Source organism: Hemiscyllium ocellatum, chromosome 47 (assembly GCF_020745735.1).
Source record: "Hemiscyllium ocellatum isolate sHemOce1 chromosome 47, sHemOce1.pat.X.cur, whole genome shotgun sequence".
Classification (NCBI taxonomy): domain Eukaryota; kingdom Metazoa; phylum Chordata; class Chondrichthyes; order Orectolobiformes; family Hemiscylliidae; genus Hemiscyllium; species Hemiscyllium ocellatum.
Window position 1 is genome coordinate 9,220,740 of NC_083447.1, and position 18,057 is coordinate 9,238,796.

Genomic DNA, 18,057 nt, shown 5'->3' on the forward strand with positions numbered 1-18,057 from the left:
ACATTGGGATATGGTGCCGTGAAGGTCAATAACAGAGGATGTTTCTCTCAGAAACTTCTGCAGTGACGTCTTGGGACTGTATTGGCTCACAAGCATGATCTTGTGCCAGGTAAGACTGCAGCCACTATAAAACTGTTCCCATCACCCAATAAGCTCAGTTTTCTTCAGGCTCCTATGTACCACACTTATTTAAATGCTACCTTGATGCTGCATGCGTTTGCTCTGGCATTTGAATCTTTCAAGGTCTGGAACAGATTGGCTCTGGTAGAATCCAAACTGATCATGTTATTAGCAAGTACAGTCAGTTCTGCTATAAAACGGTAGTTCCATTCTTGTGTAATCCATGTTGTAAGAAAACCGTGTCATAGCAGCACTATTCAAACTAATGGAGCCCGTATCGGGTTATAACCAATACATATTTTAAAAGTTCACGCTATAGGAACAGTGACCCCAATTAGTCAATTGCATCAGTGAATTCTCATTAACAAAATGTGCGTTATAGTACAACGACTTGTAGTTCCAGTTTAACAATACGTTAATCATTTTATTAATGATTAGGAAACAATATTGTTATTAGGCTAATTTCCAAACTACATAACTGTAATTTTCTAGTATACTCTTGTAATTCCTATTAGTGTGTCTAAAGAGCAATTAGACATGTATCTTCGAAAATCGACAGTATTCCACCAGTAGGCAAGCCTGGAACAGTGCAATGAACAATTTCAAATTCCAATGTGTTTACACTGTGCTCTGAAACCCAAGTAGTTACTCCACCTAACTCTATTCATACAAAATTGTTTGAATTTCATATTAATGGTGCTCACAAGAAAATTTAATATGTACAGGCCCAGACTTATCACTATTCCTTCAGTTGCTTCTGAAATATAGCAGAATTCTCTCACTACTGTAGAGTGCGGAAGATTTCACATTCAATTCTCAGTCTGATTGGGGTTAACTGAACTCCAATCAGTGAGGTAAATAGAGTTGCTGCAATTGGCATTCAAGCCCCAGGTTAAGAATGATAGGATTAAGAAACCTACATGAGAGCTGTTGCAAAATGATGTGTGCGCACAATGTGTAGTGATGGATTTGCAGATAGGTTCTGTACCGCCTATGGTCAAGTAATTTATGCTGCCTGACTTGCTGTGCTTTTCCAGCCCCATACTGGACTACATCCCCATCCTACCAAGTCCTGTAAAAACACACTCTTTTATTACCAATCCCATTGCCATATCTACTCCCAAGAGAGCAATTCCACTCCAGGATGTCCCAGATGGTTCCTATTTCAAGAACCGCAATTTCCCCTCCCACGTGGTCAACAATGTCCTCCAACGCATCTCCTCCACTTCCCTCACCTTCGCTCCTGAACCCACCCCTCCAACTGCAACAAGGATAGAACCACACTGATCCTCACCTCCCAACCAAGATATCTCTGGATACAACACATTATTCTCTGCTATTTCCGCCATCTACAATCAGACCCCACCACCAGAGATATATTTCCCTCCCCAACCAGCATTCCAGAGACCATCCCCTCCACGATTCCCTTGTTAGGTTCATTTCCCCCATCCTCCTCCACCAACCCACCCTCCAGTCCTTGCTGCTGCAAGAGGTGTAAAACCTGTGGTTACACCTCCCCCTCACCCCCATCCAAGGCCCCAAAGGATCCTACCACATCTGGCAGAGATTTTCCTGCACAACCAAACACCTCATCTACTGTGTCTGATGCTCTCGATGTGGTTTCCTTTACACTAGGGAGACAGGATGCTAATTCACGCAACATTTCAGGGAACATCTCTGGGAGATACACCAAACAACCCCATCACCCTGTGGCCGGCACTTCAACACCCCCTTCCACTCCCCCAAGAACTTACAAGTCCTTGGCCCTATCCACCAGTAAGTCAAAGCCACCGATGCCTGGAGGAAGAACGCTTCATCTTTTCACCTTGGAACTCTCCAATCACATGGCATCAATGTCAATTTCGCCAGTTTCCCCATGTCCCCTCTGCCCACCTCATCCCAGATCCAACTCAGCAACGCCTTCTTGAACTGTCCTAACCTATCCATCTTCCTTATCACCTATCTGCTCCACCCTCCTCCCTGACTTATCACCAGCAGCCTCCCCCCCACCTACATCTACCTTTTGCCTTCTGTGCTACCTTCCCTACAGCCCCACCACCACCCCTCTATTTATCTCGCAGCACCTATCCCCTCCATTGCTGATGAAGCACTTATGCCGGAAACATAGATTCTCCTGCTTCTCGGATGCTGCCTGATCTGCTGCACTTTTTCACTCCCAAACTTTTCAACAACTAATTTACAAGACAGTCTACAGCTACTGCTAGAGGGCATACAGATTTGGAGACATATCAACAAGTTGGAACAATCACTGCAATTCCTGCTAACAATATAGATATAAGTCAAGTAGTAACATGCAATACTTAAATACTGGCGATACAAATTCAGATTTTATATCTGTTCCTTCCCCAAGTCTAAAACTTGAATGTTTGCATGTTGTATGAAATTTTGATACATGAAGCACATAAAAAGGGTATGATTTGGATGATTAAAAACAATGAACAGAAGAAATCATTCTGGACTTGTACTGTGCCTGAAGAGGGCATTTAAAGCTGCAAAATACAACAAAGAAGCAACATCAGTTACAGGTCTTTTGGTGGTGGCAGTGGGATCTACCCGAGGTAAAGTATTAAAGCATTACAAAGCACATGATTTATGTATGATTGTCTTCCTAGAATTTATGAGTAGCACAACATTAAATAAGAGCACTGTACAAATGTGTTTACAATTTGAGCAATAATTTGTCATGGGGTGACAACTCACAGCACACAGTAATCAACATATGCAATAGCTTTTGATAACGTGGTGGAAGTAGGATCATTTAAGAAACAATCGGATACTAAAATAAAGAGATAATCAGGACTGTCACTGAACTAGTAACCCAGAGGCCCATGTTAATGTTGGGGACACAGATTCAAGTAACACCATGGTAAATGACAGAAATTGAAGTCAGTCAACAAATCTGGAATTTAAAAAGTTAATCTTAGTAGTGATGACCATAAAATCATTAATTGTTAAAGTAAATTCACCAATGTGGTTTACTCTCAACTGCCCTCTGAATTGGCCTAGCAAGCCATTCAGTTCAAAGGCAACTAGGAATAACACCCCACAATAAGGGGTCTGCAGACAGTCTGCAATTTAAATGGTCATTGTTGAGATGAAGTTACGCAGGCAAATCTGGTGGGAATAGATTGGCCTAATTAGAGTAACAGGAGTTAAAAAGAAACACCAACATGACAAAGCTTTATGAACAAAATTGCAGGCTGCTTAACCTATCAACACTGTACACCTGCAAAAGTGTCATTTTAACTGAAGGTATGAAACACTTTCAGGTAAAAATATGTATAATTTCTCAAATGTACCAGAATCTGCTGTATCTGTCTTTGAGTCACCTTGAACCGGTTCCGTTCCGTACTTCAGCTTGTGGTATTTTGTCCTAGAAAAGAAGAGAAATGAAGACACTCTAGTGTAATATTAAGACATGATAGTTATAACAGCAAAGCACCTAACATGGGAAAAAGGAAATGCAAAAAAGGATAATTGAATTTTGGACATGAATTTGGACATAACTTGAGAATTTATTTCTATGAATCCCAATGCTCCCCAACAATTAAGACTGTGCTAAATTTGAAATGGCATTTTTAATAAAACCATCCTTTCATATTTCCGTAAGTTGTTTTTAACACATTTTGAGCAAGCTGACTGTATTGGGATCAAGAGAGGCTTTCACCAGCATCAGCAGTCTCTAAGTAACTCTCTGGTTCTTTCCACAATTGCAAACTCATTATAATGGGCAGCAGCAAAGCAAAGGCCAATGTCACTGCATACTTTCCTAAAGTAAAGGGAGGTCCAACGAATCAGAAGCAGGAACTCTGGTTGACCCATTTTAAAAAGTACTGAGACATGCTTGAAAGGTCAAGACCCTAACAGGTGGCTACTCTAACAGGTGGCTACATGTGAAATTTTCCTACAGTTTGTCAAAGCAAGTTTCCTTTCTCTCTGCTTCCCTCAACTTTGCACAGGCATATTAAGATCCAACTTTACTGAACAGAACAGAGCTTACATTTTGAAATGCACATTACCCTGACTTTGCTTTTATTGAAAAATACTATGATTTTCCATCTCAGGTAGCTTAAGAGGTAATTAATAATCTTGTAAAAGAATCTTCAGGAATAATAATCACAAAATGGCAGAATATTTCATTAAGCATGAAAAAGATGTAGTGCGATCTAAAAGTAGTGTCTTAAATTAAAATAAAATGGCAATAAAGTGGCGTGGTATATATGTATAATCACCATTTTAAGAGTTTGGATGTCAAACTTGTGGCATATGGTTGTCGTTTACATTTATGATGGGTTAGGTCAGTCAGTTTTTCCAGAACCATGACCTAATCTACTGTTAGACAGCAGGGAACTCTTGCAGTGTTAATGGAAGATTGTTAATATTACACTTTATTTATGACTGGGAATATAAGTATTGAGGGCTATAATCTTGTTTCTGGTTTAGGACAATCAAGGTTGATTTCGACTTAGGAAAACCAGAGATTGGAAATTTTTGAGTAGTTCGGAGAAGATCTGATGGGGTTCCAAAGGACAATATACTTTATCTCGCAGAAGGGAGTATAGAAGAGTTCCTGTTCTAAGTTACCTTAGTAGAAAGCTATTTTGAGTAACTTCCAGAGCAGGAGTGGTTAAAAACCAGATTACTAAAAGACTGAGAAAGTACAAGCTTTCAATTTGAAAGTATGTATATGAGGCAGCTTCATAGTTCATAGGAAAGAACTGGGAAAAATCAGCAGTGTCCACAAAGGGTGAATCCCAATCCCTAATGTTAAAATAGTATTAGTCCTATTCCTGGACTGACCCACAAGAGAAACATCTTTTCCATGTCCACCTTGTCAAGACCATTGAGGATCTTATCAATTCAGTCACCCCTCATTCTTCTAAATGCCAGCATAATTTAGCTCTGCCTGTCCAAACTACCTTCCTATGGCAACTGCTCATTCCAGGCAGCCACCTAGTAAATCTCCTCTGAACTGCCTGCAATATATTCACATCTTCTTTAAATGAGATGGCCAAAACTGCACATAACACACAAGATTGCTGTCAGAAATGCCCTGTATTACTAAAACATGAAATCCTTCATTTTATGTTCCAGGATAGCATCCTATGCACTTTCTCAATTGCCTGCTGTGCCTGGATACTAACATTTTATGAATCATGCATTAGAACGGTGGCACAGTGGTAGCATTGCCGCCTCACGGCGTCAGAGACCCGGGTTCATTTCCCGCCTCAGGCTGTGTGGAGTTTGCACATTCTCCCAGTGTCTGCATGGGTTTCCTCCGGGTGCTCGGTTTCCTCCCACATTCCAAAAAATGTGCAGGTTAGGTGAATTGGCCATGCTAAATTGCCTGCAATGTTTGGTGAAGGGGTAAATGTAGGGGAATGGGTCTGGGCTGGTTGCGCTTCGGTGGGTGGGTGTGGACGTGGACTTGTTGGGCCGAAGGGCCTGTTTCCACACTAAGTAATCTGATCTAATCTTAAAAAAAATTTGAATCCCTTTGCACCTCAGAATTCTGCAGTTATCCTCCATTTAAGTAATACCTTATTTTGTTCTTCCTGCCCAAATGAACCATGCTTCCCTCATCTAAGTCATTGACGTAAATTTTGATAAAACTGAAGCTCTAGCACAACTGCAGGACTTTACTCAACAGATCCTGTTGAGCAAAGATGCATTTCTTCCAGCCAGCCAATCTTTCACCCATACTAATAAGTTATCCCCTACACCACAAGCTTTTATTTTCAGCAATTTCCTTTGATCACAGAATTGTAACAGTGGAGAGAGAGGCCATTTGGCCCACTGTGTCTGCACCAACCCTCCAAAGAACATCCCACACAGAACCACAGTCCCACCCTATCCCCCTAACTCCACATTTACCATGGATAATCTACCTCGCCTGCACATCCCTGGATACTGTGGGGAAAATTAGCATGGCCAATCCACCTAATCTGCACATCTTGGGACTATGGAGGAAACCAGAGCACCAAGTGGAAACCCACGCAGAGGGAGAACATGCAAACTCCAAGCTGGAATTGAACCTGCTGCTATGATGTAGCATTTCATTCCACACTTTCTGGAACTCCAAGTACATTATATCTAAATGCTCCATTTAATCTGTAATGCATATTACTCTTTCAAAGAATTCTAATAAATTGGTTAAAAACAAGATTATCCTTTGATGAAACCATTCTAACTCTTCCCGATTTCCTTGAATTTTTCTACACAACTGGCTGTAATCTCTTTAATAGTTAATTCAAACACCTTTCCCACCACAGATATCAAGCTAACTGGCTTACTAGCTTCCTGCCTCCATCCTTTCTTGACTGGAACAGTTTTAGTTGTTACATTCTAATCTGAACAACATTTTCTGAATCTATAGAATTCTAGAAACTTAACACCAACCCATCTACCGGCTCATGAGCAACCTCTTTAGACGTTACAGTGAAGTCCATCTGGACCCCATGATTTGTTGATCTGTTTGCTTTGAACCACTTCCCATGTAATTCCAATTTTGCTAAGTTGCTCTCTCTCTTCCACCTTGTGATTTATATAGCTATTGAGGAATTAAATTCTCCACCATGAATACAGAAAGAAAATATTTCTTCATTTCATTTGCAGGTTTTCATTAAATTAACTCCTCACTTTCAATCTCTAGAGAATCAACATATACTTGCTCTTTCCTTTATAAATGCCTGTAGAAACCTTTGCTCTCTGTATTTTTTTTTACATAGAGGATTCTCGATTATCCAAATACCAATTATCCGATAATTGGATTATCCGAAGGAGATCTTGAGGTCCCAATAGAAACATTATATCAAAGATGTATTTCCAACAGTGACTGCATCTTTTGTTAACAGTGATTAAACAGGCACTGTCCCAAAATGGTTGACCGCCCGCTCTCTCTCTCTCTCTCTCTCCTCACACTTTCCCTGGAGTTCTGCAGAGGAGTGTACCCTAAACCCCCACCCCTAGATAATCTGACCAGGACAAAGGTGGAACCTGACAAAAAGTTGTGTGGGGGGATGTGGCTGAGGCTACGTGTGCGCGCACGCTATTTGGAGACTTACCCCATAAAGGCAACTGCAGCAGTCACGGTCTTGTTGTTGGTGTCCAGTCTGGCTGTCGTGGAGAGGGGGCAGGTGCGTATGGGGTTGGGGGGTGGTGCTGCATGGGGGCGGTGTTGGACAGGGTTGGGAATGGGGGTGTTGCACGGGGGCAGGGTTGCATGGGTCAGGGGCTGTGTTGCACATGGGCAGGGGGTGGGGGGAAAGCAGGGCCTCATGCGCTGCATTGTGCTGCAGCAGACTTTAAAAACTCCGAACACCAGAGGAAAGGCATTTAAATCAATTAACCAGATAATTGATTATCCAAACGAAAGAGTGCCCATCCATCACATTCAGATAACCGAGGTTCCTCTGTACCCAGTTAGCTTCCTCTCATAATCTAATTTCTTACTCCAGATTAATCTTTTAGTCATTCTCAATTGATCTTTATATTCTAACCAATCATCTGGCCAGGTTGTAAATATTTACCTTAAGTTTGATGCTTTTCCAAATGCTTTAGTTAACTACACACCTCCTCCTTTAAATTATTTTCTTTAGAAGAGCAGTATACATATCTTCAAGTGGTTACTGTTAAGGGGCTTGTGTACCAATCCAACTCATGACTGATTTCCTCTCCTATTCCTCACCTGAAATCAAACTGATTCTACATCCTGACCTGCTGTGCTTTTCCAGCATCATTCTAATCTTGACTCTAATCTCCAGCACCTGCAGTACCCACTTCGCCTAGTCTATCTGCTAGAGTCAAGATTAGAGTGGTGTTGGAAAAGTACAGCAGGTCAGGCAGCATCCAAGGAGCAGGAAAATTGACGTTTCAGGAGAAAGTCCCTCGCCCAAAATGTCAATTTTCTTGGTCCTTGGAATCTGCCTGACCTGCTGTGCTTTTCCAGCACCATTCTAATCTTGACTCTAATCTCCAGAATCTGCAGTACCCACTTCGCCTAGTCTATCTGCTAGCCTAGTCTGCGAGTTCACTTCAGCTAGATCAGCTTTCATGTCCACATATTTGCTCTTTCTTACATTTAAAATGCTAATCTTAGACCTAACCACCTCCCTTTCAAACTAAATATAAAGGTCTGTCATGTTGTGGTTGCTGCTACCTCATGGTACCTTTGCTGCAGGTTATTAACCAATCCTGTTACATTACACAATATCAAGTCAAACATAACCTGCGCTCTCTGGTCACTCCCACATGTGCTGCTCAAAGAAACTCTCTCAGATCCATTCTGCAAATTCCTCATTCAGGCTACTATTGCAACTCTGATTTTTCCAGTTTATATGTAAATTAAAGACACCCACGATTTTTGCCACCCCTTTTATCACAATCACCCAATATTTCTTCTTGCATACGTGGTTACTACTAAGGGGCTTGTAGACCAATCCAACTCATGCTTTATTTCCTCTACTATTCCTTACTCAAAATCAAACTGATTCTACATCCTGATCTCCTGAACTAAAGATCCCCCTCCACCTTTATCTAGTTTTCTATTTTTCTTGAATGTCACACTCTCCTCAGACACCAGGCACAATTCTGGATATGCTGAAGCCATGTTTCCTTAATTGCTATCGGAACGTACTTACTGGAATATGTGCTATGAATTTGTTCACTTGGTTAGCTCTTTTTTTTGTCAACTATAAAACATCAAGTTTTAATTGCTACAGTATTCTTCTCTCTGTCCCTTCCTGTCATTCTCTGATCCTCAATTCCTATATTACTAATTGCCTCTCTCAACTTTTCTCTTCTACTTAATATACCACATCTTTCTACCACAACTTTGTTTAAAACTCTCTCTACTTCGGAGTTATACAGTTCACAAGAACATTAGCACCAGCAATTATCAGGTGTGGACCGTCCCAAAAGTGCAGACCCCACTATTCCCAGTACTGCTCCACACCAGTCTGAGCTACAAGAATGGCCGAGCAGGTTCAAGAGACTGAACAGCCTACTCATGCCGTTCTGAAGTTCCTATTCATGGATGTTCCATACTTCAGTTACAAAGCTTACCTTTCCTGCTTTAAGGCATATTCCAGCATCTTAATTCTCCGGACCAGATCCTTCTTCAGATTCTCCTGACCTTTCCTCTCTCCTTGTAGAAAGGCTACACGTGCCTTTAAAATATAAAAGCAGATTTCAATCAGTAAAATTGTAGGAGATAGTGCTGCAATTAGACTTTTGTTGTGGAGGAGGTAGACATCTTGCAATGTTTTGAAAAATAGCAGAGAAGTTCTCCCCAATGTCCTGATTCAGGAAGCAGTAGTGCTATGCTCTTCTGACAACTTGAAAAGTTCAGGCATCAAGGATCACAATCTTGAAATAATGCCCTTGCTGTAGTGCCAGGAAATGTTTCTGCAATGCAACAGCAGGAACCTCACAACCAGAAGACTATATTTTTGCAGGATGCTTAGATAAATGTTATGTCAGAGAAAAAAACGTAACACATCACAGAGCAATTCACAATCCAAATTGCCTCAGATTAAGATTTCTTGTAGCAATGTGGTATATATGGCAGCCACTCTACATACATAGCTTACCACAAACAGCAAAAAGACTAACAATTAGATAATATGTACTCTTTGGTGGTGTGTCTGTAAGCAATTGAACAGGCACTAGAAGAATGCCTTGTTCTTCTACATTTGAATGATCACATAAGCAGACAGCTTACTTGAAGAATGAATCATCAAAACATGTTGCACACCCTCATTACTACAGAGATGATACTTAAGGACATAAGTGTAAGGGTTCAACAACAACTAGACACAAAATGGGATACAAAATAACTACATAACTAGAAAAAATATCAACAGAATTGTTTAAAATTATAGCTACATAACAACGTAGCAGCAATTTGAAAGCAGCTTTTAAACAAAATGCATTACCCTCCTCATTCATCGTCAGAAATTTCCGCAATGATGTTACATTTTATTGTAATTTAAATTGCTGGCATTTCTATTGATGGATGCCTCTTGTTATTTAGACCCTCAGATAAAAAGTCTGAGCAGCTCCGCCTGTCAGTCACTGACTGCTTCTCAGACTAACTAAAGTTCAATTTCCAAAGCTGTCATGAGAATTTAAGTGAAATGCCAATGACAGATGCGTAAAATTATTTCCACTTGAATGGGTGAAAAGTACTGACAATATAATTGACCTCCCAAATGTGGCTGCTATACAAGAGGCATTTTCAGTTTCATAATGATACTGAAGTGCTAATGTATTGCAAAGTGTAGGTTTCGACAATGTTAATGTATATTGGCTTAAGATTAATTCTTCCTAAAATACATTATCAGCACATTAAACAAATCAATGATAACATGATGTTTCAACAGTTAAAAACAAAAACACTCAAATAACATATTTTGCACATATTTAAATTACAATAGGATTTATGAAAGTGATGTGATGCGATTGGTTTGATACATATCAGCTACTTTCCTATAAACTCAAACTACAGTCAGTTCTTCTATAACATGATGGTTGTGTTCTTGCGCAACCCTGTGATATAGAAAAATCATACTTTAGAAACAGCGCTTAAAGTGTTGGCGATGTAATCACATTTCAGCAATGCACTTTTAAAAGTTTGTACTTTAGAAACAGTGTCCCCAATTCATCAATTGTGTTATAGCAAATTTGCATTGACAAAAATGCGCGTTATAGCAAAACACCCTGTATTGTTCTATTTACAATCATGTTTTCTCCCCACATCAACTTTCTCTCTCCTTGGCTGAAACTATCAACTCCTTCAAGAATATGTTTTAATAAACTGGCAGGTTTCTAGTACCTTGACTACAGTTCTCTTTTTTTAATGTGAAAACCAGGCTTTCCTTCAACGCCTGCACTCTCACCCGTGAAAGTTCCAGGCCCAATTTAAAGATGGAAGAATCTATTTTAGGTCAGTATTCAAGGTGGCCATTATGAAAGATCCTATGGCAATGTTTTCCAAACATTTTCCCTCTTTGACAACATTTCAAGTCCTTGCAACCCCACAATGAGAACCGAGAGAGTAGGGATCTGGTCAGAGTAGAGGTACAGCTGTTACAACTATGTCAAAGTTCCAAGACAGCCATTGTACCTTACAGTGTACAAATTGGTTTCAATTTATTGTTTGATGTGCTTTCAGACATCCTGAAGCTGAAAGGGACATTAGCTAAATGTAAATTCTTTATTTCTTTTAATAGTTATGATACAGGCAATTTGATTTTCCACAACACCAAGACTAAAGTCTTATAACATGCTTGAACACTCAGACTTCCCGACAATGAGAACATGAGGACTTGTACTTGCTCTGAGCTCACATATATTAAAGCCAGCTGTTACAACGCATTCTAGAGTTAAAAATCAGGCACCTCAGCACAGATCAGGAATCCAGTTTAGAAAGTTCCAAGTTATCTGGCTTAGCTGCATGTTGTCCTTAACAACTCAGCTAATAGGAAAGCTTCTAAAAAGCTATATTTTATACCTACTTTTGCCTTGGCACATTGCTAGCCTAAAAACAGCACATGCAAAATTGTACCATCACTGCAAATTCTAACTAATACAATGGTGCTGTTAACAACCATCTGTCATGTAAAACGTGTAAGATGCTAGCATATGCCAGGGCCCTTCCTATTTGCAAAATTGACCACTGGCACTCATTACACCTGGCTATAATCCATAATGTCTGGAACCATTAGCTTAAACTAATCCAGACCTTTGAACAAGAATGATAGCAAACTGTGGGAGTCAAATGTATAAATAACCAACAAAGCTGTTTATTTCAGATTGATGTTATTTTATGTGGAAGCTTCAGATGATGTTACATGGCTGCTCTTCCAGCCAAGGAAGTATTAGTTTTGAAGATGGAGGAAAGTATATAAAGTATGACTTCTTTTTTTTTAAAAAAAATTAACTTCCTGGGAGCTGATTGGATAAATAAACTGCCTTGACTCCACCACTGGAATCAGCTGTAAGATGCTCCATACTGCTTTAGGCAACTCCTTCAGCCAAGCTGTCTCCTTAGCTGCACTCAAAACCATCCACACACCCTTCTATTCCCCCCAATTCCTACTCTAATTTTATTTCTCTCCTCCTTCCCATCTTGCCTCCTTTGTAAATCACCGTGGTATTTTGCTTCAGGTGAGAAATCAGACATTTGTAGCAACGAAATGCAAGTTTCAATACAAAAATTAAAACAAAATATTTTGATCTTGACAGAATTACGACAATGCTGGATTTTCCCCTTTAGATGCTGTGGCAGATTGATGGAATGAAGCAACTATTTTAAGTTTAATGTAAAAAGAGTTTTAAACCAGTATCCTAGTGAATATCGGTCCACAATGCAAAATATCCTCTTGCGACAATATTAACAAGGAAATAAGGTGGTTTTGTTGGAAATACTTGTATAACTGATCTATTTTCTAGCAAAACTTCAACATTTAACTGAACAAACAGATAGAGGGTTACTGAGAAGTTTCTTTCAAGTTTTTGTCTCTGTTACAAATACCCCTGACTTGAATAAAATTTGAGCATAAAAAGTAATTTTAAAAGTCAATGATAAGCAGTTATGCATTTGCAAGAGTTTAGCTTCCTAAGCAGTACTCTATATTTTTAAATCAGAAGTACACAAACGTTCAGCATTTGCGCCAGATACTGCTGACCATCCAGCTCACAGATTGTATTAAACAGAAAAGCACACAATTGTTTTGATACTTCCTTACTAAAGGGAAGAACACATAGTCTAATCAGTTGTTTACACCGCACAGAAGTATTTTGCTCAGCAATGAAGAAAGAAAACAAAGGAGGAGATACTTCATTTAGGCACTTTACAGCACATCGTACTGAACAGAGGTGAACATAGTCAGATCATGAACTTTGATCTCCATGAATTGTTTGGTTCTTTATGTATTTGCTTCCAGCAGAGCTGATCTATATTCTGAAACTAACAGCTATCCTTAATCTACGCTGCTTCTCTGCAATCATTTTGTTTTATGACATTGTCATCTTCTATACTCCCCCACCCTCCACTATTCATGTGACTATCCCTTCTCTTCACTTGCACTTTCCTTGTTTTTTTCCACAGTAGAAAAGCCACCACTTTTCCACCTCATTTGTCAGTTTCGAGAAAGTGTCATATTGCACTCAAAATGTTAAAACTTTGTTTCTCTCTTCACAGCCGGTAATAGACCTACTGAGCTCCTCCAGAACTTTCAATTTTTATGATAGATCTCCACTATTCGCAGTACTTTGCTTTTCTATGACGACTTGATTGCAGGATTGGCTTTGTTCAATCACTGGATAAGCCATGTGCCTGTAATATAGTTATGGCACTAAGCATAAAACACACTGATCTGAACTGGATGAGACGAGACAATCAGACATATGCTACAACAACTTGCACTTTCAGCAACATCAGGGAGGTGAAGTGATCCAGAGATTCCATTGCTAATCCATATCCATTGCTTTCTAGTGCATTTTGAGCACAGATACGACTGGGCCCAAACTTTCTATGGGCAATGTGGATAGCCACTATAAGTTAACAGTACGTTTAAATCCACTGACTCTTGGGGAACCCTTCAGGTGAAAAGATAAGGATTATAGTGGGAAGATTTGAGGAGAAAAACAGAGCTTGTGTATGGGATTACATTTCAATAATACATTTAAGCCATAAGGAAAAAGTGAAAATTATTAATCAAATATGGATACAAGCACAATATCAATTTTATTTTCCTATTCTGTCTTTCCCACCAATCTTCCTCTCCTTTTTAAAGGCCTTGCCACACATCTATCATTCTTCATGTACAAGCCTAGACAGGATGCTGGCAAGGTATGCAAAGTTGGGGTGGTCTATATTTGTGCCAAAACATGCTTCATTAATCATACGCAGACACATACAAGGAGGGGATGGGAGAGTACTTAGGAATAGGAAATCTCACCAACATTCTCCTGTGACCTAAAAATTTTGAATATAATCATAGCTTCATTAGCTGTGACCAGGCAACTGTGTAGGCTAAGGCCTCAGCCTGGCAGCTTTCTGATTTGCCTGCTTGAACACTAAAGGGAACTCAACCATCCTTTTTCAGCAAGTACAAATTAAGTATTCTCTATAAGGCAATGAAAACCTCTCCATAGCAGAAAATTCACTACTTAAATCATATTTCTGTGCCTCATTGACTGTGTTTCAGCCTGTTTAGTTTACTTCTTTGTTTTACCATGGGCATAATTAATTAAAATTGAAATCTTCGCTTACTTATTTTGTTAACTCAATAAATTAGCAGATGATCCCACTAAGCTAAAGTTAATTAACAACTTGAGACTGAGGAAACATTTGACAAAGGAAGATTTTGCCATTTAGTAGCTTTCTCCTGTCCAACTCAGTTGTTATCCACCAGCTTGTAAAGACTAGGCACCTGCACAGACCATTTTGAACCTATCTTTCTCACTTCCACTCTATTTAAAATTGAGCCACATTGACCATTATGTGGCCAGATTCAAATCATGTTTGTGACATGTTAGACACCACTGACTTTAACATAAAAGTGACACTGCTAGCTTGCCACTCTCATCTGCTCCTTTGACATTTCTTTAAAAATAAACAAAACTGCGTTGATGATTTCGTTGACTGCTGTAGCATTTAACTGAGCAACACAAATGAGAAGATCACTGATTTATGCCCAAATTAACAACCACAGAGAAGATGTGAAAAACTCATGACTGCACACTCACAATCCCAGAATCTGAACTGCTGAGCTCTTAACTGGAAGCCAAGTTGTCAGGTACTCAAACTACTGTGTTAAGCTCTCATTAGAGTCAAATTTGTGGCTTTTCCACCTGTTTTTACATTAATGAAGTGATGTAATATATTGCTGAAATATCAAAGGCATTACTGTCACCAGGTTACTCTATTAGTGATATTCCAAGGGCCACCAGTGATCAGGAACAACGTCAGATCCATAAATATGTAGCTATTTCAACAATAGAGAGGCCGGTATTTAAATAGCATGAAGAAGAAACATGATGCAATTATTTAAATTGAGGGAGATTATAGAACTCAGAGATACAGTGGGATTTGGGTGTCCTGGTGCATGACTCAATGTCAGCACGCAAGCATAGTGGCTGACTGGAAAGGTAAATGGGATGCTGCTGCTTATCATAAGGGGAATGGATTCCAAAAGAGGGACTTTTGCTACAGTTGTACAGGGCATTGATAAGATGACATCAGAATATAGTGTACAGTGTTGGTCTCCTTAATTAAGGAAAGCATTAGAAGCGGTTTGCTAAATGTTCATTCAACTAATTCACAGGGTGTTATAAGGAAAGGTTAGGCCTGTATCCACTGGAGTTCAGAACACTGAGAGGAGATCTCATTAAAATGCATAAGATCTTGAGGGATTTGACAGAATAGATGCTGAAAGGTCATTTCCCTTCTCGGAAAGCTTAGAACAAAGGGACACTTTAACAATAACGGTCTCCCAATTAAGAAAGAGATGAGGAGACTCTTTTTTTTCTCTCATAAGATTTTATATCCTACAGAATTCTCTTTCCCGGAGGGCTCAGCATTTACTTGATCAGCACCTCATCACTCTTAAATACCCAAAACACCAAAAGGGAGAAAGCAATGTGTACTTTCTACAAGATCTATTGCAGCAGTTATCCAAAGATTTTCCAGCAGCAACTCCCAAACTTCCACTGGGGACTCGCACTCACAAGGACAAGGGTGGCTGACAGATGAAATGTCATTACGTTCAAGTTCCCCTCCAAATTACACACCAATAATAATCAACCCTGCATTATCACTGGATCAAAATACAGAAATTCCCTACCTAACAGTACTGAAAGAACATATTTACAGCAGGAATGCTACAATTCAAGAATCATCATGAAAGAAACTAGGGATAGGCAATAAATGCAGGTCTTGACACCATGTCAATAACAAAAAAAAACTTTAGGGAAATGCCGGTCCTGTGCCTGAAGGTTTAAAAAACAGGCATCTTTTTCCATTGATCCTCTTTCAAGAGAACTTGGATTTTTATTTGAAGCTGATTGTAGAGTTTGGACAGCCATATACAATGGTATTCACATGTGGCATATTGGAAACCTTAATATGGAGATAAATGAGGGGAGACCAAACGGGGGAAAGAATCATAGTCAAGCTATCCTGCAATAATATCATATACTTTCAACTCAATAGCAATGTGGATAAAGATCAGAGTCATACTTTCAATTCTACCATTCCCTTCTCCCTCTTCCAATATTTTGTGAAAAACAGACCAAGTAGCATAGATAATCCAAACACCTAATCAGTTCTTATTTATAGAGTCATAGAGATGTACAGCATGGAAACAGACCCTGAGGGGTGACCTTATAGAGGTTTACAAAATTATGAAGGGTATGGATAGGATAAATAGACAAAGTCTTTTCCCGGGGGGGGGGGGGGGGGGGGGGGGGGAGGAAAGAGAGAGAGAGAGAGAGAGTCCAGAACTACAGGACATAGGTTTAGGATGAGAGGGGAAAGATATAAAAGAGACCTAAGGGGCAACGTTTTCACACAGAGGGTAGTACGTGTATGGAATGAGCTGCCAGAGGATGTGGTGGAGGCTGGTACAATTGCAACATTTAAGAGGCATTTGGATGGGTATAGGAATAGGTTTGGAGGGATATGGGCAGGGTGCTGGCAGGTGAGACTAGATTGGGTTGGGATATCTGGTTGGCATGGACGAGTTGGACAATATTTATAGCCATGTAATAAGTAAAACCTTACTTTATGCTTGCCTTACAGAGAAATTCACTCTCATATGTGTATTGTTGCATCAGGTGGACTAATTTTTCCACATTGATCCCGATTTTAGCTTCCATTCTACAGTGTCATAAATATTTTTTAAGCTGTTAATTTAACTGGTCCAAATATATTTATGGTAAGAATTTGATTTATAACAAAGGTAAGTCTAAACATGAAAAAAAATTGTGATTCATTGCTCCAAATTTAGGATTCTGTGCCCTAGTTTAGAAATGGCTCTGGGTTTATATGAACAGCCATCAGTGGAGAGTAGAAAATGATTAAAGAAAGACTGCAGATCATATTTCAACAGCTACAATGCAGCAAGAAACAGACAAAGGAAAACATTAAATACGTATACAAAATCAGATTCATGAAAGAAATCCATGAAGAGAAGTTGTAACTGAACTCAGATGAACACTAACCTTATATTTGGTTACATTCTGGTCTGACCATTTATTTCTATGTTCAAGACCACATTATTGTTCTCAAACCAGGTGACAATAAACTATAAAGGTGCATTACCCTTGGAGAAATAAATAAGCTAAAATTAGCTTGAATCTGAAATAATTTAGAAATTCAAAATGCAAAGTCAGCTGTAAAAAGAACATCAATTTCCTCTGCGTTGTACAATGAAAGCATTGGAATTCGATCCACTTTTCCCATTTTGAGAGTTCAGTGAAATTTAGTTTCAGGGATCCTGGCAGGTCTTCAATCCATAAGATCAATGCAAAAATCAAGTTCTCATAGCAGTACTACAACTCAAAATCACCCACTTTGCTGATTCTAAAGCAGACTAGACATCTACAAGGTGTGACAGTTACAAGTGCTGTACTTAACAAGTCTTCAATTATTGAACGCCCTAATAAACAGGACGAAAAAAAGACAAATTCTTAGGAGACAGCATTTGTAAGAGGAATCCTCAACATTTGGAGAGGAAACTCCACTTAGCCCTCAGATACACTATCTTTGCCTATCAAACGTTTAAAACAATGTCAGGCTTGTTGCAGGTACAATGTATGAATAGCTCACGTTGCAAAGGGTTATAAAAAGCATAAATAATTGCAATTTCGAGAGTAGGATTTTTTGAGCTCATGACATAACCACAATCC

The 18,057-nt window shown here is 39.4% G+C and overlaps 1 protein-coding gene across 1 annotated transcript in view; it reads right to left on the reverse strand.

Annotated features, from left to right (window-relative positions):
• Positions 1-18,057, reverse strand: part of LOC132836769 (striatin-3-like) — a 52,753-nt gene that overhangs the window by 34,202 nt on the left and 494 nt on the right. Inside the window, exons 2-3 of the mRNA XM_060856223.1 lie at positions 9,205-9,308; positions 3,441-3,514 (exon numbers count right to left, since the gene is read on the reverse strand). Of these exons, the coding sequence (XP_060712206.1) occupies positions 3,441-3,514; positions 9,205-9,308 (178 nt within the window). The remainder of the gene's footprint in view (positions 1-3,440; positions 3,515-9,204; positions 9,309-18,057) is intronic.